The sequence below is a fragment of the Xyrauchen texanus genome, chromosome 1 (assembly GCF_025860055.1).
Source record: "Xyrauchen texanus isolate HMW12.3.18 chromosome 1, RBS_HiC_50CHRs, whole genome shotgun sequence".
In the NCBI taxonomy this organism is placed as follows: domain Eukaryota; kingdom Metazoa; phylum Chordata; class Actinopteri; order Cypriniformes; family Catostomidae; genus Xyrauchen; species Xyrauchen texanus.
This window is the reverse complement of record NC_068276.1, coordinates 29,831,056-29,853,191: the sequence shown is the minus strand read 5'-3', so window position 1 is coordinate 29,853,191 and position 22,136 is coordinate 29,831,056. Positions and strand designations below refer to the sequence as shown.

The 22,136-nt window shown below is 44.3% G+C and overlaps 1 protein-coding gene across 2 annotated transcripts in view; it reads left to right on the top strand.

The window, feature by feature from the left end:
* Window positions 1–22,136, top strand: part of LOC127643750 (plakophilin-3-like) — a 40,364-nt gene that overhangs the window by 7,963 nt on the left and 10,265 nt on the right. The window contains exons 3-11 of one of the 2 annotated variants that reach the window (XM_052126615.1): window positions 1,541–2,181; window positions 3,162–3,285; window positions 5,106–5,310; window positions 11,400–11,574; window positions 11,931–12,048; window positions 12,242–12,406; window positions 14,937–15,119; window positions 16,957–17,110; window positions 17,638–17,833. In XM_052126615.1, the coding sequence (XP_051982575.1) occupies window positions 1,541–2,181; window positions 3,162–3,285; window positions 5,106–5,310; window positions 11,400–11,574; window positions 11,931–12,048; window positions 12,242–12,406; window positions 14,937–15,119; window positions 16,957–17,110; window positions 17,638–17,833 (1,961 nt within the window). The remainder of the gene's footprint in view (window positions 1–1,540; window positions 2,182–3,161; window positions 3,286–5,105; window positions 5,311–11,399; window positions 11,575–11,930; window positions 12,049–12,241; window positions 12,407–14,936; window positions 15,120–16,956; window positions 17,111–17,637; window positions 17,834–22,136) is intronic. The other variant, XM_052126622.1, reaches the window with a different exon arrangement.

Genomic DNA, 22,136 nt, shown 5'->3' with positions numbered 1-22,136 from the left:
GCTACTCTGGTTCAGTTAATTATTTTGAATATGTTTTTTTCAGGTTAGGGCAGGTTAGAACAGTCACCTATAAATGGTTATTTGCTGGATTGATTTCAAGATCCACAATCCCTTGACAATGACACTGTGTGGCTGCACCCGTAACACACAATGATGTGGTATTTTGCGGTCTCCTGTGAGAGCTGTGATTAGATGGTGAAGTGCAGTTCTAGCAAACTGTGGAATTGAGCTCAGAGCCCATGTGCATCTGAAACATTCCTATCGCAAGACCTCATGTGCCAAATGGTAAACCAGAGGCCATGTTATCCCTCAGTGTGATAGCAGTGAGCTAGACTATTCTGAAAGATCAGCTCACATGGTCAATGCTCATTATTGATATAAAATGCAAACACTGCAAAAATATTTTTTCACTCAGCATTTTTATCTTTGTAACGTAGTTCAATGGAAAGGAGGAGGCGAGACCCGGATTGATAATATAAATAATAGTTTTAATGATAAACTTAAAAAGACACAAACACACAGGACGGACATGTCCATAAACGATCTCTCTCTCCCGCACAATCCTCCGCAATCAGCCTTTGTCCCTCTTGGAGGCTTGATTAGCCTGATAAGGGTAAGTGTGTAGAATCACGACCCGGCCACGCCCTCCACCCTGACACAATCTTGTTGTCCTATAAAATATGTAAATATCCTTAACCCTATATGGTACAGTGTAGCCATATGGCAATGCTGTACCACAGTGGAATTGCACTTCAGCATTATTCTGCATTATCTTGTGCTATGCACCAGAAGAGTGCACAGTTAGTGAGGATGAGCTAGGCTTTATTGACACTGAAATGACAATATTGAAGGACGTATGATAATGATCAACAAAATTTTAGTTTGTAGGATTTTCAAGTGTGTAAATAAATAAATTAAGGAAATATTGGTAACACTTTAAAATAAGGTTCCATTTATTAACGTTGGTAAAAACATTAGTTAACATGAACTAACAATGAACAATAATATTACAGCATTTATTAATCTTGGTTAATGTTAATTTCAACATTTACTAACACATTTCTAAAATAAAAAGGTGCATTTGTTAACATTAATTAATGCACTATGAACTAACAATGAACAATTTCTTTATTAAAGAGTTAGTTCACTCAAAAATGAAAATTATACTATTATTTACTTAAAGGACATAAATATTGACCTGTTTCTCACTCACACTTATCATAACATGTCTGAAAATATGGATTTATGGATTTTTCAATTTTCACTATTGAAAATATGTAGTCTTATGGATTACATTTAATAATAATTTAATAATTTTCAGATAAATCTTACAAAATGTAGTGCTTAAAACAAGAAACAGTTTTGGTTTTCAAGTAAATGTTTATAGTTTTAAAGATGTTTAGATATTTTTTTTCTGGAAAACATGACAACATTCTGAGTAAGTAAATGAGATGCTGCAATGACATCAAAACGTTTATATAACATAAGCTTGATATTGATATGGTTTGGTATACATTTTAACTCTTCTCCCTTTACTCAGACCCCCCGATTATCTCAGTGTGCAGGCGGATTTTCCTCTCGCTCTGCAGTAGAAATGGGCACTCAGCACAGAATTAGCCGTGGTGTCCCCATTCCTGCAGTAGTAGGACGTCCATACATGCTCCAAGATGACACACATATGTCTGGCTCTTACATCAACCAGATGCCAACAATTGACTCTAGAACTATGAGTCGGACTGAGCAGGAGGCAGCATCAATGGGCGTGCATACATTGCAACACTATTCATCTCCTGTGGCCAACTGGATGCCATCTTATGGTCAAAGCCCTTCGCCAAATGTGGTGCACAAGCAACACACCCTCAGTGGAACCTTGGAACCGGAGGGATTCAGCAGAGGCTGGAGGGAGTCTGAGTTTGGTCATCAATATTCATTTAAAGGCCCCTCTCACCGTACCATCAGCCGCATAAATAATCGGCAGGTGCCGCAACAACAACAGCAAAAGATGGGTGGCAGCTCAATGCACTGGCAGCAGATGTCCACTGGGGGCAGCAGTCTTATTGGTGCCGGGCTTTACCAGGGTACCATAAAGAGAGCAGGGTCTGTGCATAGTATGAAGAGTGTTGGTCGTGGTGTGGATGTATGTGATGAATTGGCAGATGGAACCGTAGATGCTCTTGGAGGGTAAGAGTATATAATTTATTTACCCAATAATATTCAGGCATGTTTAGTTGAGACAGCCCCTTATGGACATCACCTTTGCAAATCATATTCACCATATCGTAAATATATATATATATAGAAATCACATAAAAACTAGATTAAGCAGAACAATCGTATCACCCAGAACACTCATTTAAACTGGAGCACGTACACTAGTGTATTTGACTCTATATTACATATGACATTTTTGACAAAAATAGTCAAACTGCTAGCACTTGTAACGTAATGGTCCACCTTCACACGAGTTCACACAGGTTACCACAAATTGCGATATTTAAAAATTACGTTTGGGCTATTTTACACTATCATGTAAAAAAACGAATAAGGAAATAAACAAAAATATAAATAAATAAAAAACTCTCATGCCTACCTTACAAGTACATTGAAGGTGGATTGCGCTCTGGAGTTGATCAGATGAATCCTTCATTAGGATCTGAATGTCTATTCGGTTTGGCAGATTTTGATTTGGATGAACACTAAAATAAATCTGAACTTTATTCATTAAACACCATTAAACTTCTAGCTACAGTTCATCTGCACCATTGTCAGTCAAGAAGAAAGATGTGATGCGCTAATCCTGTAAAAAAGTAAAGAAAAAAGTTATGTAAAATGAAAACCTATGCTTTTATTAAAGTTTATTGCCTGCTTACAAGTTATATTTAAATGCCTTAATGAAAATAATAATTTGAAAAGATAATTGAGTAATCGCACCTAATAAATGACGAAGTAATAAATGGATGAAAGAATCATATAAAACACAACTCAAAATGCAAGCTTATTTTTTTAAATGTTGGCCAATAAATAAGTTTGTATTTTTAGTTGTGCAATAATATTTTCCCTTTACAGAAAGTGTGAAATGTATCGAATATCTTTAGAAAGCAGTTTGCGTTGCATTTACAATCCTGTGAAAATAACCCATTCCTGTTTGTGTGCATGAACAGAATCCATAACCTGGACATGACCACAGCAGTCAGTTATCTTTCTTCCACTGACGTTGCCATGCAGATGTTGGGAGCAGCCTACATACAGCATCAGTGTTACCACAGTAATGAGGCCAAGAGCATGGTAAAATCATATATATATATATATATATATATATATATATATATATATATATATATATATATACATAACACAGTATATATGACGTATGATATTATTATCCTTAAATGAATGATATACATTTGAACTATTACTATTATTTGCTATTGCTTCATTAAAAAGTAGTTATTTGTGTGTCACCACAGATGCAGTGAAGTGCTTTGATTAGATTGTCTTTGATCACATCCCCTTATATCCACCTCCTACCTGTCAAGTCTGTATTGATCAAGCAGAGTGCAATGATATACTTATTTAAACCCCGAAAAGTGCAGTTTTCTTTCTCTGTTTACATATTTCAAGTTGAAAATGTAAATGGGGTGGGATATATAATCCCTTTTTAAGAAGCTGTGACGAATAGGAGGGTGTGGCCAGATGATCAGTGGGAGAGCGAGATAAGGAGGGGGGGTGGGGCGGAGACGCAGTTAGAGAGAGAGAGAGAGAGAGAGAGAGAGAGACTCATGCGACCGCGCTTCATGTGTGTGTGTGTTTATGATTTGTTATTGACTGTTCAGCTGGTTCCACCACCTCCTTGCCATCCTTTAACTGTTACAGTAGCGATGATCCTTTGTATGCTATAGCCATGAAACATGATTTGCTACCTGATATTGCTAGTCAGTGGTAAGTGGTATTAGAGGTAATAATTTTTATTTTATTTTAGAGTTTTATTGGAAAAAAAGAGGATCTATGCCAGTGAGTGATAATAAACCATAAACAATTTTTGATCCATTTTTATAGAAGAGAAAGAACATAGTTTTGAATTTTAAATGTATACATTATATTTGCTAAAAGGTTCTTTTTGTTATAATACTGTATATATTATCACATTATTCTATATATTAAAAGAGTATTCAAAGGTCAGAATAAATTAATCTCAATCGACAGCATTTGTTGTCTTTGTTGAGTACCAGAAACATTTATTTCAACTTCATTATTTCAACTTCAAAAATCAAAGTTACAGTGAGTAACCAATGAACCATTCTCTTGAATGGGGCCAATCCATAAACATTAAAATGCTCACATAAGTACAGCCACAACACGTAAATAAAATGCGTGTTAATATGTTTAATCTGATAAAATCGGAAAGTTAAATCCACTTTTACTACTTTGTTGCATAATGCAACATTAGTAAATACATTTTTAAATGAATAAAAAAGTAAACAATAAAACAACTTTAAAAATGAGGATTTAAACAACTTTACATCTCAAATAATACACAGGTTTTAACAGAAGAATGAATTTAAGTGCTTTTATAAAACTATAGGGTTCACATTTCTGCATTTAAACCTTAAAAATTGGCACCATTCACTTCCATTGTAAGTGCCTCAATTTAACCTAATTTTAAAGGAGGGATGAGTGAATTTTTTTTTGTGTGTGTGTGGTAATCAACATTATTCCACAAATAATGTCAAATGAGCTTTTCTGCTTTTTCTTCACTATTGTTTTATGGTACATTCAAGCCAGCTGCAGAGGATACCTTCACTCTGTCCTTTAATCTTTGTCCAGGACCTCAGGGGGCAAAACATTCTGCCTAAGAGCACATGGAAAAACACAGACAGATGTCTCAGGAGGAGGTTGCCATGTTGGGCTCAAAGATATAATGTTTAAATGATTAGTCATTTTTGTCAGTGAAGTGTGAAGCACAGGAATATGATTTTGATAAAAGGGATGTTTGGGAATCAAGTTTTAAGTTAATGAACTGATGAAAAAAAACTATTTTAGGGTTAAGTTTGTCTCAAGTCAACTTTTGCTCCCTTACACATGCATTCCTTCTCATTCTTACAAAGGTGCGGAATCTGAAGGGCATCCAAGCTTTAGTCCAGCTGTTCAGCAGTGAGAACCAGGAGGTGCAGCGCTATGCCACAGGTGCTACACGCAATCTCATCTACGAGAATATGGACAACAAGACAACTCTTATTGAAGCTGGTGGAATTAGCAAACTAATTGGTGCTTTAAGAGAACAAGATGATGAACTGCGCAAAAATATCACAGGTATGTTTATGTGAATGGGATTATTGATGGGCGATTTTATATGCTAACTAGGAGTGGAACTTTCAGGGCAAACAGGTTGATTTAAGTAGAAGCAGACAGTGATTGAATTTTGAGACACAGCGAAAGAGTGAGAGAGAAGAAAAGGGCCTGCCTGTTACCTGGACTCAATCCAAGTCTCAAATGCAGTGGGAAGTGGACTCAGGCCTTTATGCTTTGTGAGCTATGCTATCTCTATCACACACACACACACACACACACACACACACACACACACACACACACACACACACACACACACACACACACACACACACACACACACACACACACACACACACACACACACACACAATTTGGCTCTTCAATTTGGCTCTCAACGAAGGCGGTCGCATTTTCTCACCCTCTCCCTACCCTTATCTTCCCTGCTTTGCTCCTCTCGTCATATCTAGTCTACTGTCTTGTACTTGAGAGACTCTCTCAGCACTGCTCTTCGAACTAAGACATCATGGATTTGATCAACTGGTCTCTCAACGCAATTGACACCATCTTCTCGACGAGAAGCTTGGGTTCGGGGGAACCTGTCTGCCCTGACGGAACGTTCGCAGCTGGCTACACGATGGACGTGTGGGAGAGGTGGCGGGTCGTGTGTCTGGCGGCTCTTTCCATGGAGGACGTTGAAGATATCTACCTATTCGGTACCATGATAACAGGTCTTCTGCTGATTGGATTAGGCATTTCCCTCGTTTATCGAGGAGTTAAGAAGACGGTGACAGCTGTCCAATGCCCCACAAGGCTGCCCGTTATGATTGAAACAGTGGGCAGAGCTGTCTGCACTCAGACTGGGTCTATGAACCAAAATACGGATAACCTCATGGAGAAGCTCACAGCTTTGCAAAGGCAAATGGATTGTTTCAGAGACCAAAATGGACCAGGAGAATAGCCGTGTAAATTAGAATGCGGCTACTCTCCTTAAGACCAAACAATCCCAATCTTATCTGTGTCGGGCTCCCTCAACCAGCACTGCCCTTGGCCAAGGCCGCTGTTGGAACAACAACTCCCCCGGAAGAGCACTGCAGTGAGCCACTCTCGTGTTCCTTCCCCGACTACCCAGACACCTGGTGATTGTTGACTATATCTGGGACCTGATCAAGGTTGTCTCCATGGCAACTTGCTGTGTATCGCTATGACAACCCTGCGGACTGAGGCACCTAGATTAGATGCTGGCATAGCGACTCTCCAGGCCTACACACACATGAACTCTTACACATATATACAGATATGCAATCATCCACCCGATACCCTATCCCTCGCCTTCGCTGCTTTGTACCCCCAGTCTGACAGGCGGGTCTGTGACCAGCGCCGAACATGACTGCAGGTCCGGATGGCTGCTTGCCTGTGCTGGGCCACCTCCACCCCCCAATCCCCTCCCCTGTTACAAGTCTTGTTCATGTTGTAGAGTGTACTGATTATGTGCTAATGTTGCTGAGGTGTTTTTTTCCTGTTCCCACACTGTACTTCTTAAGGAGCATAGTCTGGGGGCTGCCTTTTTTTCTCCTCTCCTCTCCTCATGTCATGCTGTATTTCTTTCTAATTTCCCTGTCTTCCTGTCCTGTATACCCCCTTGTCATATGTATGTTTGTATGGACAGGTCGATGGCCAATTTCACTGGTTTACTATGTGACAATAAAGGACTACTACTACTACTACTACCACACACACACACACACACACATATTCACTTGGTTGACATTCTTTGCTGCTTCGCTTGGGGTTGCCAGGTCTCTTAGTGACATTTTATGACTAGTGCTCTTATCTATGCTGAGTTATAAACCTTACAAGACACTAGAGGCTTAGTGCTCTGTGTACTACAAATCTCCTAATGGGCAGATTAAGACTTTTTAGACTCTTTTAGTCTCTTTAAGTCATTTTTAGAATATATTGTAAAAGTGAAAAAAGTGTCACTCAAGTTTTCTACTAGAAATATCGTCTAGGTTACTGTTGTAACTTCCGTTCCCTGATGGTGTGAAGCTCGAGTGAAGCAACACTAGTGGACTTTCTTGAAGGCCTCAGTTATATCTGAAATTGAGATATGAGAATTTGGCAGACAGAATTTGCATGTCCCTCCCCCGGACATATGGGTATAAAGGGAGGGAATCATGCCTCTTATCATTCTCTGGTTTTGCACTGAGAAGCCGAGAATAAGGTTCGGCCATTGCAGGGGCTCAGTTTAGCATCATGTCGAGGGGGACACAATGTCTCATTCCCTCCATCAGGGAACGGAGGTTACAACAGTAACCTAGACATTCCCTGTCTGTTACTCACTTCGAAGTTATGTTCAGTCATGCCATGCGCTGAACCGTGTACATGCGCTGCTGATGCAGGTGCGGGCAGGCAGTTGCATGCCAAAGTGACAGGCCGCTTCAGACTGTACGTACCCTTCCCCAATGCCCCATAAAATCATCATAAACTTTTTAGGTTCCCGGCATTCCGAAAGGGGAAACAAAGTGACGTGCCTAGCATGGGAGCAGGTCGTGCCTTTTCTCTCTATGGGGCCATCTTAATGTTAACACGCGCATCGGGGAAGACGTTCTTTTCCAACTCCTATTCTTTCAAGGGGAAAAGACCCCATGGAGACCACTACCTGCCCAGGCTGGGGGGAGGTAAAGAGTGGCGAAATACATCACATGGGTTTTCAGGCCACATGTGGAAATGGTACAGTGTTAGATCCTGCCTACTGAGAGGGAGGAGTTGCTACAAACATGGCGACCGGGGGACAGTGGGGACTGCCCAAGGGAGATGTGGGTGTGGAAAATACACACGGGGATTAATCCACAAGGGCCCATCCTGTGGAGCACCTATTCCAGTACAGAGTAATTTTAGTATCTGTAGTGGGTCTGGCCGGGGAATTCCTGCGCTGAATTTGCGGACCAGAGGGCTAGGGAGGAAGAACATCCAGGGTATCTAGTGGACTCTCCTTGCAGGTTCACTACCTGGTCCCTGAAGAGGGTCGTAGGAACCTTGGGCACGTAGCCCGGTCACAGTCTTAGGACAACATGAGTGTCTACCGGACCAAACTCCAATCAAGAGTTGCTGACAGAGAACGCTTGCAGGTGTCCAACCCTTTTGATGGAAGCGAGCGCGATCAGGAGGGCCGTCTTCAAGGAGAGGGTTTTGAGCTCGACTGATTCTAGTGGCTCGAAGGGGGGTCTCTGAAGGCCTGAAAGGACCATGGAGAGATTCCATGAGGGGAACAGGAGGGTTCAGCTTCTGGGTGCCTCAAAGGAACCTGATAATCAGATCATGCTTCCCTAGGGACTTACTGTCCACTGTGTTGTGGTGAGCCGATATGGCAGCTACATAAACCTTCAAGGTGAGGCCTCCAGCCTCTCTTGCAGAAACGAGAGCACTGACCCAACTGTGCATTTCTGCGGGTCTTCGGATCGTGAAGAACACCAATTTGCGTACAAGCGCCACTTTAGGGTGTAAATTTGCCTGGTAGAGGGAGCTTTGGCTTGGTTGATCATGTCTACGACAGCAGGTGGTAGGCCACTTACATCTTCTGCATCCCATCCAGGGGCCAGACCTGGATGTTCCAGAGGTCTGGACATGGATGCCAGAGGGTGCCCCGTCGCCATGGAGGGGCTGTCACAAGGAGCATAAGATCCGAGAACCAAGTTCGTGTGGGCCAGTAGGGGGCCACCAGAGTGACTTGCTCCTTGTCCTCCCTGACCTGGCACAGCACCCATGCAAGTAGGCTCACTGGGGGAAATGCGTACTTTCACAGCCCCCAGGGCCAGCTGTGTGCCAGCGTGTCTGTCCCAAGGGGAGCCTCCGCTAGGGAGTACAAGAGCAGGCAGTGGGAGTTCTCTTGGGAAGCAAACAGGGCTATCTGTGCTTTGCCGAACCGCTCCCAAATCAGCTGGACTGCCTGGCGTTGGAGACTCCACTCTCTGTTGAGCGTACCTTGTCGCGACAGCACGTCCGCTGCCGTGTTGAGGTTGCCCAGGAAGTGAGTGGCACTGCTGGCACCAAAGGAGGGGATGGCAGGCGAGTTGTGACATATAACAAGAGCACACTCCGCCATGGCAATTTATGTACGCTATCATAGCGGTGTTGTCTGAGCGAATCAAGACGTGCTTGCCCAGTATTATTGGGAGAAACCTCCGCAGGGCAAGGATTAAAGCCAGCAACTCTAGGCAGTTGATGTGCCAACCCAGCCGGGGCTCCATCCAGGAGCCGGCGACTGCGTTCCAGTTGCACACAGCGCCCCAACCCTGTTTGGAGGTTTGAAGTCTGCCAGCAGGTGGGGGTGTGCCGTGTGCCGTGGCGCTATGCCCATCTCAGGACTCGAGTCTGAAGCCAGTGCTGAAGCAGTCTCATATGCATCAACCCCAGTGGCGCAACCGCCGCGGAGGATGCCATATGCCCCAGGAGACTGTGCCTGTCGAGAGTGTGCTAAGACGAGCCAGATGTCGAAGTAATTTAGTATGCAGATGCCCACTTCCCTTAGCTGGGCAAGGGCTGCATCTGCAAACTTCGTGAAGACACGAGGGGACAGAGACATGCCGAAGGGGAGGACCTTATTCTGATATGCCTGGCCCTCGAACGCGAACCATAGGAAGGGCCGTGTCGAGGCAAGATAGAGACGTGGAAGTACGCGTCCTTCAGGTCTACCGCTGCAAACCAATCTTGAGCCCAGTTGAGTCTTCCGCATCAGACGCCTGAACGCTCTCCGATGCAACAGTGAACTCATCATCCAGCTCGGGCGGCTCGAGGGAATAAACAGACTGGCCGTGAGGCGAGCCGCTCTCACCTCCAGCTCGGACGGAAGTCAACGAGCGTGCCAGGGGGCGGGTGATTCGCGGGGATCTACCCGCCGAAACCGAGCCCGCTGCCATCCCCAAATCACCTCCATTGCCAGCCGGGTCATCCTCAATCCCATGGGAAGAAGGAGCAACGCAGGGCTCGGCTGGAGTGGCGTTCCTATTTAGGAAAGTCACAGCCTTTTCTCAAGTTCAGAGGTAACCGAGGCCTTCAAAAAAGTCCCCTAGTGTTGCTTCACTTGACACAACTTCGAAGTGAGCGACAGATGGGAACTGTACTTTCAATTGAGCATTTTTTGTCTTTGTTACACATAAATTAAAATATTACTTCACCATGACTGGGTGGTCATGTGATTATTAATTATTTCCTGTGATGTCAGAAATTGTTTGGAAAACGAAGCAGTTTTTTATTTTAGTTTCAATGAATGGTATTTTTGGAATGGGGAGTGTCTGGTGAATTCTGAATCTGTTTTTACAAAGAAATGGAAAATTCATGATTTTTCATGATATTACCCCATGGAATTTTACATTAATCTGTAAAATAATAAAAAATATTTTATATATATATTTTTTTGGGATTTAAGACTCCAATCTGTTTAGTTTTAGTTGTCTAAACAACAAAAAACAAATAAAAAAGCATATCATTTTCACAAACCAGACCGCTTGCTAATCTTAGTTGTTGTATAAGAAAACTGTTGGCATCGTGCTGATTCCTACGTCATTGCTATTGCATCCGATGTACTGTAGATATACTGACATTGACTACATTGTCCGAACAGTGCAGATAGTCAGTACTAAAGACAACATTTTGAAAAACAAACAGTTCTTAGTGGGTGTGGAAAGACTCCTGCAGCTTACAAGCTGTACAGGGAGGAAAACAAGAGCAATAGAATAAATAATATGTGTCCCACAGGGAAGGAAACAAAATAGAATTTATTTTTCAGCCTGGAGACCAGAAAATGAGGGTTGTTTAGAAAAGTATGGGATAACAGACAGATGAAGACTGTAGTTCATCTACACAAATACCTGCTGTACCTCCACTATAACTGCACAAATAAATGTATTGAGTGCTATAGCTGAAAGTTATGTTAGTTGTTATACTACAGCATTTACAAATGTATCTTACATTTACGAGCAAAAAGCGGAACTCGTTACTGAGTGAAAAATAATTTCAACTGTCTATTTAACAAATGTATCTCTCTCTCTCTCTCTCTCTCTCTCTCTCTCTCTCTCTCTCTCTCTCTCTCTCTCTCTCTCTGTGTGTAGGTATTTTGTGGAATCTGTCTTCTAAAGACAGTCTAAAGGAGAAGTTGGCCAGAGAGAGCTTGTCTGAGCTGACAGAGAGAGTGCTTGTACCTCTATCAGGAGGTGGAGATGCTGGTGTCATTCAACAGAGTGTGTCTGAGGCTGATATATTCTACAACACCACAGGCTGCCTCAGGTACAACTGCTCACACACCCTCTCATGTATATGTTTATATATACATGTGCACTGCCAGGCACACTCTGTGAGTTTATACAAGTAATAATACTTGCATGCACACCTATGCACTTGTACATTTACAGATATACAAACAAGCAGATTCACACAAATACTTTATAATAATCACAGATGTGAATGTGTAGGGCTAGTTGCCACTATATTTGTAATATGCAAGTTTGTAGTGGTCAACAAAGAGTCACAGCACATCAATTAATTACTTGCTACAAAGATTTATAGAATCTGCTATAAAGATTTAAATGCATGATTAAAAAAATCTTTTCTTAACTACTACACCCATTTGGATGTATTGCAAGGAACCTGAGCTCAGTAAATCAAAGAACCAGGCAGCAGATGCGGGATACTCAAGGTTTGGTGGACTCTCTGGTTGGATACATTCAAAACTCTCTACAGGACGGGAAAAGTGAGGACAAGGTCAGGCCTGAGAATAAACATGTATTTGTGCAAGATATGCTGGCCTGAGTCAATGCGACTAGTCCAACAGGCCAAAGTGAAAACTTATTTTTTTTTCTATGCTGTCTCTTTGCTGAACCAAAACATTGCTGTAATCAACTACATAATTTCCAGGACTATTTGCAACTGTAATTCTCAATTTCTTTGCCTTTAGGGTGTAGAGAATTGTGTATGTGTTCTGCGCAACCTGTCCTACCAGCTGTACTCTGAGATCCCAGCCTCAGTTCAGATGCGCTTGGAAGGGCCCACTCGAGCACAGGATACACGGCACAGCGACCCCATTGGCTGTTTCACCCCACAAAGCAAAAAGGCAAAAGATGTTAGTCATCCACAATCCTTTATCACATCAGCATTAATCATTTATTTCTGCCCTTTCCTGAAAATATTAAAAAATAATAGGAAATAATAATAGGAAATATACATTTTAGATTTTCTCAAATTTATTATGCAAATAGAATAGAAGTAGAAGTAGAAGTAGAAGTAGATCTGCAACAGATGGTATGGCCCTGATCTCATCATAATTGAGCCAGTATGGGATTACATTAGGCTGGGGATACACTGTGTGATTTTCGGGAGAGATCGCGTGGAAATCGTTGGTGCTTGTGTGGTCTCGGCTCGCATCGTGTGAGAGGAATTACGAGCGGAGTAGAGCGGCTAACGAGCAGCTCACAACCTCCTGATAATTTTTTAAAATGTATAAAAAAAATGTGTGCGCTGTTGGCTTGAATTTGTGAAGTGTGTGTGTGGTTGAACGAGCCAATTTGGCAATCTACCTGAAGTTGACCAAACAGGAGAAGGCGCTACAACTCAATGAAATCTGAGTGCTCATGAAGCTTTTAAATATATGGTGAAAATGGTCTTGTTAAAACTGTTTTTCCCATTTTATTCATGACCACATCACTGGTAAGGATTCTGCAGAAAAGCCATGCTGTTCTGTGCTCTTCAAACAAATAATTTGCTAAACGGGTTGTGCTAGAAAACAATATTTTTCACTCTGACGGACAGAGTGATAAAGTTGTAAAATTTCCATCATGGTCTAATTTTATTTGTCATATTTGCATTTGTTTCAGTTCTAGGGCTACAGTTATGGGGGTATAACATCTGTTATAATTGTATATACATGATAGTGGATATGTGATGGATTGTTTTTCAACTCCCCAAGTGCGAGTCTGGCGAAAACAATAATTAAAGTTGTGCCTGTCAATTTTAAACTATGCTACTTGTGGCTTTAAAAGGCATTCACATGAACAAGACCTCACGGATCTTCTTCAGAATGTTTGCTGTCAACATGCAAACAATGACACAGATGAGAAGGATGTAACCTAACCATCTAAAGATGAATAATAGGCCTACTGGTAGCCTACTCCACTAAAAGAATTATGTTCTAAATGTCATGTTTGCACTTGATTAATCCAAGTATAATGGCAGAAATGGTCATAGTCAAGTTTATGTTTTGTAGTCAAGTCAAGTTCAGTTCATGTTAATGTTTTGTTTTGGTTTCACATTTGATATATTACTTTTCAAGTAATAAACTGCACTTGGGGGTTCCTTCATCTTCACGTCTTCATCATCATCTTCATTATTATCCTTGCCAGCACCGTTACAGAATACTAGACTGTCTATAATGGACCCAGCAATTCAGCTCCTGCACCTACGTCAGGGGAATAGATCCCTGGAGAAATATGTGGGGGACTTTTGATCTCTGGCCAGCGAGGCTGACTTTAACGAGGTAGCCCTCTAAGACTGTTTCCATATTGGACTGAGTGAGCAAATCTCCTCATTGGTGCCTGGCGGTCGCAGTTCCCTCAGTCTGGTTCAGTGTATCTTATTTGTTTTATTGGCAGATGAGTTTTCAGCTAATACAGCCCCTGGCCATGCCAGTCTTCTTTTTTTCTCAATCGCAAGCTACAAGGAATTAAAGCAATTTCCTCCTCTGGCTTTATATGATAAATAGTGGGAAAAATCACGCGATTGCTTAAGAATTCGCCAGATCATTAAGTCGTGTCATGTACCACTGCAGCTGTACTATTAACAGATAAACTGACTCGTAACCTGTGCAGGGACCTCCCGAGTGTCAGAACCTGCACAGTGTACGCCGGCCTAGACAGAAGCAATTGAGACAGCCTGAATACATAGAACTGTGGCAAGTTCGACAAAAATGCTTGGAAAATCCTATCTACTAACAACCTTGAAAAACTGTGCACAAGTGTATCAAGGAGAATTGGTACAGTTTTAAAAGCATCAGGTAGCCACACACAAAAGATTTGTTTTTGTTTTCTGGACTTTGTAGGATGTTTATTGATTCAGGGCAATATTTTTGAAAACCTCACTATACAAATTTTTTTACCATTTTATACAACTGCCTAAAACTTTTGCACAGTACTATGTATATAAATACATATATAGTATACTGTTTATATGCAGTATTTTTTGTCATGTCCTATCGTTCAATATGGAATATAATGGGTTCGTTTGTTACTTCTTTTTATTGTTTTTATTAAAGGTATTATTATTATTTATGTTTTTTTTTTTTGTAAACTGCATTGTGGCTTGGACTATTATTGACTATTGGTACACTGCAGCTGTACTATTAACAGATAAACTGACTCGTAACCTGTGCAGGGACCTCCCGAGTGTCAGAACCTGCACAGTGTACGCCCGTGCTTTCCAAAAATAAAATAAAATAAAATAAAGTACTGCTGAATTGTTTTACTAAAGGAAATTCTTTGACCACACAGTTTAGATGGAATTACAAAGTCATGCATTTCTTAACTATGTATTTTCAGAGGTATTATAGTTGATCTCCCTGCTGTATATGGCCTTTTTGATGAGCTCATATTATGTCCCAGCAGAAGAATCAAGAGCTGTCCACCTTCTCTGAAGTTTCCAGAGTCCCTAAAGGTGCAGAGTGGCTTTGGCACCCACAAATAGTCACCCTGTACAACAGCGTCCTGCAGAGCTGCGAGACAAACACAGCCACAGGAGAGGCTGCGTCTGGAGCCCTGCAGAACATCACAGCGGGGGAGGCCAGGGTGAGATGCTTCTCTGACACTTGCTTATCTTTTCACAGGGGATTTCCTGAACAGGAAGCACAACTGAATTACTTCCATCAGTTATTAATATTTAAAGGAATAGATCACCCAAAAGGAGAATTCTGTCATAATTTACTCACCCTTTTGTTGTTCCAAACCCGAACACAAAGCGATAATTTTAATGAATATTGCAGTACAAAACCCCTTTCGTATCATGTTTCGTATCATGTTTGTTATACTGCCATTGTATTTAAAAGATACTGCCATTGTATTTAATAGATTCAGAATGAGCTTTATTGCCAAGTGTGCACAAGGAATATTTTTTTGTGATAGGAGAAACAAGCAAATGCACACAGAACATTACAGTGAGACACAGAATATAAAACAAGGTAAGCAAGAATATAAATAGACATATAAAAAAGGACATAACATAGAATGGTGTGTTACGTTCCGGCTCCAGGAAGTAACAAAATAAAGGGATCAGAGTCCAAAGATATATTTAAGCAAAATATTTAATTACGTCCAGGGGATAAATAATAAAGAAAATAGATGTTCAACAGCAAATAAACAAACAATAAAGAACAAAACAATATGAAGGTCCAGCTCCTGATGTACACAGCTACAGGATAGGGATCAGAGCTCTCTTCCACAAAGGCCAGCCATCTTATATAATGCTTCCCAAATTCCAGACAGGTGTAGATCCTTATCTGGCAACCTATAAAAGAAAAGAGAGGACAACAGAACAAACCCAAAACAAACATTGAGCCATAACAGGTGTATGTTCATGTTCAAGTGGTAATATATGTGCAAGGCAGGGGTATGTACAGATATTGAATTTATGTATGTACATGACATATTTATACATTATTGTGTTATGGGAGTCCTGAAGGCAGTTTAATTGTTCATCTGGTAAATGGCTTAAGGGTAAGAACAGCCGGAAGCCTGGCAGATGTAGCGTGCTGTCCGGGATGGCTTCATTCAGCCAGGTTTCCATGAAACACAGAGCAGCGGAGTTAGAAAAGTCCTTTATTTATTTGCTTGAGTGAGCAGAAGCAGTTTGTTCGTTTTGTTGGTGAGGTTGCGGTTATTCGATGAATACTCTGCAGTTGAGTCCTAAAGCCACGTTGACGAAGCTTCACAAGTGCACAGGCGCGCTTCCCTCGCTTGCATCTCTTGAAGCATTTGTAGAACACCTCCAAATAAGATGTCTAATCAAATGTTGGCATAATCAAACACTGGCAAAACTTTATCAGGTGTGCTCTGCCGAATATTCAGCAGTTCATTCCTGGTGAAACTGATCGGCAAAAAGTGACAAAAAACATGACAAACAAACAAAAGTAACAAAAACGCTAGAGAGCTCCACACCAAAGCAGCCATCCACAGCGCCATCTTGAAATAATATAAGTACTTCTAAAAGACGGGCTGAAATGCTCATTAAATCATATGCTTCTGTGTTCCATGTAAGAAAGTTATACAGGTTTAGGTTGAGTAAATTATGACAGAATTTTCATTTTTGGGTGAACCGTTTCCTTTAATCACATAAATTCAGTTGTGATTAGCTACATCTATCACTTTTGACTTTGTTCTTTTAATATTTGCAGTGTATTCTTTAGGTCTCCTACTTATTTGGTTTTCTGTCTATTCTTATATCTCGAATGATATGTATGTTAACCAATCTCTGTTTTTCCTTTTTTGTTCTCAGTATTTTCCTGTCTTCATGTTTTATCTAGCCTTCTGTAAAACTCCATCCATCCTACCTTTTCTCGTTTGTGTCCTTCTCACATAACCCTTGTGTGCTCTCTCTCTCTCTCTCTCTCTCTCTCTCTCTCTCTCTCAGTGGGCCTCAGTGTTGAGTCGTGTGGCACTAGAGCAGGAGCGGATGTTGCCAGTGATTCTTGACCGGTTACGAAGCCCCACCGATTCAGAGCTCCGTTCTCTCACGGGTTTGCTGAGGAATCTCTCCCGACACAGCAAAAACAAAGCTGACATGGGTTAGTGAAAGACTTTTTGCCCTAGTGTCAGCATACAGCTCTGTCTTTAATTTCATTTTTAAACACTCCAACTAAGGTTTCAACATTCTGCCAAACAAATGTCTACGTCTGTCAAAACTTTAATAAAGTTATTGCACAAATAGATAACTATGAAAACTGCTATGACAACAGCTATATTTCTTTTTTTATAGACCACTGTTCACAATTCTCACTCATAGCAGTCTGTAGGACGTATTTCTTACATGTTGTTTTTACTCCAACTCATTCTTTTACTTCACTTCAACCCACCTTCATACTTTCTTCAGTTCCTCAGTTCCCATCAGACTAATTTTTGTATCGCTCCCAATATCCGCTGTACTGCCTCCCATTTCTCCCCACCCTGACCTCAGCTATTCTCACACTGTAATTCATCCCGCTTAACCACAGCCACTGGGCGCCTCTTTCATTGCACAACACATATATCACGTTTTTCAATCTTCCTGTTCGGGTAATTCCAGCTATATTTGTTATTGCCTGTTTATCCGTAGCTACCAAAGTGGTAAACATTCTAGTGGCCAAACTCCCCAGTGACGGACATCAGAAAGACCCTTCTAGTGACGTGGTGGTCAACATTTGTGGGGTTCTCAACAATCTGGTTACAGCAAGCTCTGTGGCTGCAAGAGATATCACTTTCTTTGATGGACTTCCCAAGCTGGTCAGCATTAAGACATCCCATGACAACAGGTGATGCTATTTACTAAAGCTTTACTTTATTCTTTGAAAAGCCAAATTAAATAGCATTTTGAGCAGTTTTATTCCTGCAGTTTATTTCCTGTATTGATGTTCTCTTATGAGAGGTTCTCTCGTATTGCGTAAGCTAGCTTACGCTATGGGAAAGATTAATCTTTTCTGAGATATTGAAGCCAAAAAATTATCCTTAATTTTGTATCATTTGTCAACGCAGTGCAGCAACTGCAGACCTTGAGCGGGCTAGCTAGCGAGCTCATTGGTTGCTCTGCGGCAACTGCTGCAGCCTATAGACGAACTTGGGCGAACTCGCGTCCAATGAGAGGCGTCCGCGCGCTTACTGCATCAAAGCCCGCCAAAATGGGCGTGGCTAGAGTGCATATAAGCGTAGTTCGTAGGCTGGAACCCTGATTTTCATCTCTTCAGCGAAGCTCTTCGCATCTCTGAACTGGAAGCCGTGTCGCCGTTCGAGGGGCATCTAGCAAGCTTGGACAGCGCTCGAAGAAGCCGGCCGTCACCGCCACCTTCAGCCATCCTGCGAGGTACGCCATCCGGCGACGTATCCTTTTTTAGAGCAAGCTAGTTCTTAACGGACTTCACATATAGTAACGAGCGTCTTTTTTAAGATGCCTCGCACCACTTGCGCTTCATGCCACGCCCCTCTCAGCGCCGGAGACCGCCACATCATCTGCGCTCTCTGCCTGGGACTGGGGCATGCAGAGCTCGCCTTCGCTGAAGGCGGATGCCACCTCTGCGAGGAGCTTCCGATGTCGACCCTGCGGGCTCGACTCGAAGCACTCAGAACCGAAGCCGCCGCGCCACCTTCCATTCCGCCGCGCAGGAAAAAGCGCCGCTCTCAAAGGCTGCCAGAACCGGTGATAGAAGCGACTGCCTCACCGGAGCTTCTCCCTCGAGCATCGCTCTCACCCTCCCAGCCCCCCCGGGAAGCGCAGTTGCCGCCCAACGGCCGCACAGCAGCCATCTCGGAGGACGAGGCGGAGGATAAGGGCTGGTCCATCATGGCTTCGGACAGCGAGGAGTGGTCAGGCTCCCACGCCTCCTCCTCGGCCCAGGAATCCAGCAGGACCTGCGCCGGAGTCAAAGGGGAACTAACACGCCTCCTCACACAGGCCGTCGACCGCCTCGGGCTCGAGTGGTCACCGCCCCCTGAGCAGGCTCCCAACAGACTCGACGGCTGCTTTCTTCAGAGCCGTCGCCGCGCAACACCCGCGGCCCGGGCCGCTCCCTTCCTGCCGGAACTCCACACTGAGCTTGCAAAGTCGTGGAACGCGCCTTTCTCGGCCAGGATCTAAGAAGCGCGACGGACCTCGCCCTTTGCGCCACCAAAGCTGCAGCCCAAGCTCTAGGGAAGTGCATGGCCTCGTTGACTGTGACCGAGAGACACCTGTGGCTAACGCTAGCCAACATGGGAGAAGCGGAGCGCTCCACGTTCGGCTCCGCGGTGAGTGGCATTGTTGACCGCTTTTCAGAAGTCCAGAAAGCCACCCAAGCCATGAACCTCTTCCTGCCGCGTCGCGCTAGCTCCTCTGCAGGCCGCCCACGTGACCAGCCTCCTGCACGAGCCTCTTCACAGCGCCCAGCTCAACAAAGTCAGACTTCTCAGCGTCGACAGGGCGGCCGCCTCGATCAGCGCTCAGACAGCCGCCGCAGACCGCCGCCCCGCGGGCCTCGGTCTAAGGTTGCGCTGAAACCTGAGCAACCGAAGTCCTCCTAGCCTTGTTGAAAAAAACGACGGCTCAGTCCCGCCGCGGCCGGACCACCGTCAAAGCTTCGCCCCTGTCAGTCCCCTCTCTCAGGCTACTACAGTGGTGGATTCAGCAGCCAACAAGCCGGTGATACTGCCCGCTTGCTCTGCACTCAAACGCCGTTTTCACGGCGACCCAAAGAAATCTTGTAAAGAGCAAACATGCCTTATGTGTAGAAAATGTGCCCACAATCCAGTGTTCACCCCTACACACAAGCATTACAATTCCCGTGTTCCTATCAGAGCCCACTCACATAAAGCGGACACAGCCCGCTCGAGTGTTAGAGTCAATAAACGCGCCCACGAATCCGTGCGCGCGCCCCTTCTCTGGCCGCTCTGTCACACGACCAGCCTTATGTGTAGAAAATGTGCCCACAATCCAGTGTTCACCTCTACACACAAGCATTACACTTCCCGTGTCCCGATCAGAGCCCACTCACATAAAGTGGACACAAACCGCTCGAGTGTTAGAGTCAATAAACGCGCTCACGAATACGTGCGCGCGCCCATTCTCTGCCCGCTCTGTCACACGGCCAGCAAACACTTCTCTGTATGTAAGTCCCGTGCCCGTGACTGTGCTCGCGCATCACTTAACAGATGTGACTCTTTCCCCATTCACCTCAATCGGGAAGTCACTCACAGAACAGCCTGTCCCTGCTGTCTGCGAGCAGTCATGCATAAGCACAGTAAGCGCGCTCACACATTCTGTTCAGCACGCTGTGTGCGGCAATCAGGGCGATTTGGCCATTCACCCTCTAGCGTTACACTTCAAAGCGTGGGAAGCTATCCCAGGGATATCCAAATGGGTGTTAAGCACAGTAAAACAGGGCTATTTGCTAAAGTTTGATCACCGCCCTCCCCGCTTCAGAGCGCGGCTCGAAACTATTGTGAACACGGAAGCAGCCTGCATGCTTCGTTCGGAAATAGCAAACCTTCTGTGCAAAAGGGCCATAGAGAAAGTGCCGCCTTCGCTGAGCGAGTCGGGGTTTTACGGCCGTTATTTTCTTGTTCCCAAGAAAGACGGCGCCCTCAGACCAATATTAGATCTCAGTAATATTCTCACTTTCACGAAGTGCATGGATGCGGCGCTCGCACCCCTGCGGAGTCAGGGCTTGCGAATTCTGAACTATTTGGACGACTGGCTGATTATGGCACAGTCACATACGGAGCTTCTGTCTCACAGAACAGTACTCCTCAGCCATCTGAACAGTTTGGGTCTTGCAGTCAATTGGACCAAGAGCTCACTACAGCCCAGTCAGGCAATTTCCTTCCTTGGAATAGAACTAGACTCCGTGGCTATGACGGCTCGCTTATCTACACAGCGTGCGCGCCGTGTTCAGCGACTAGCCGCGTCCTTTCAGATGAACAGCCTCACGCCTCTGAAAAAATTTCAGAGAGTGCTAGGTTACATGGCCTCAGCCGCAGCAGTACTTCAGCTGGGTTTACTGCGCATGCGCCCGCTTCAGCATTGGCTAAACACCCGCGCGTCTCGCCAGGCTTGGGCCACAGGCCGCCAGCCGATCAAGGTGACTCAGACCTGTATTTCAGCTCTGCAGCCCTGGACAGTGGCCGAATGGTATCAGCGGGGAGTGACGATGGGAGCTGTATCTCGCCGAAAAGTCATCTCGACAGACGCGTCCAACACGGGTTGGGGCGCGGTCTGCGAGGGCTCTCCGGTTTTTGGTCTATGGTCAGTTCAGGAAAAGCTCCTTCACATAAATTGTCTGGAAATGATAGCGGTCGAGTACGCGCTTGTGCGCTTTCTCCCGGTCATTCAGGGTCACCACGTTCTGGTCCGTTCGGACAACAGATCTGTGGTATCCTACCTAAACCGTCAGGGCAGTGTCAGATCCAGGAACCTCTTCCATCTGACGAAACGCATACTGAGTTGGTCCCAGTGCCACCTGCGCTCGCTGAGGGCGACGCACGTGCCAGGCCACCTGAACGACGGCCCAGACAGACTGTCCAGAGACAATATTCCTCCAGGGGAATGGTCCCTGCATGTTCAAACAGTCCAGAAGTTATGGCGCATATTCGACAGAGCATAGATAGACCTCTTTGCGTCAGAAGAGAACTCTCACTGCCCAATATTTTTCTCGAAAAGCGAGGACGCGCTGGCCCAGGACTGGCCCAACCGCCCGCTTTACGCCTTCCCTCCCGTCTCGCTATTGCCACAGGTAATGCAGAGGATCAGGGAAACGCGTCACTCGGTGCTCCTCATAGCCCCGCGTTGGGAGAATCAGACATGGTTCCCGGAGCTTACGCAGCTGTCACTGACAGCGCCGTGGCCCATCCCAGTGAGAGCAGATCTCCTCTCTCAAGCTCGCGGCACGATCTGGCATTCCCACCCAGAGCGCTGGGCGCTGCACGCGTGGGTGATCAACGACTACACATCGCTCTGCCAGAAGGGGTAATAAACACCATCATACACGCTAGAGCCCCTTCCACGAGAAGACTCTATGCGTCAAAATGGTCTGTGTTTTCAAAATGGTGCACCGACAGAGACCTGGACCCACGGACATGTGGGGTGTCGTC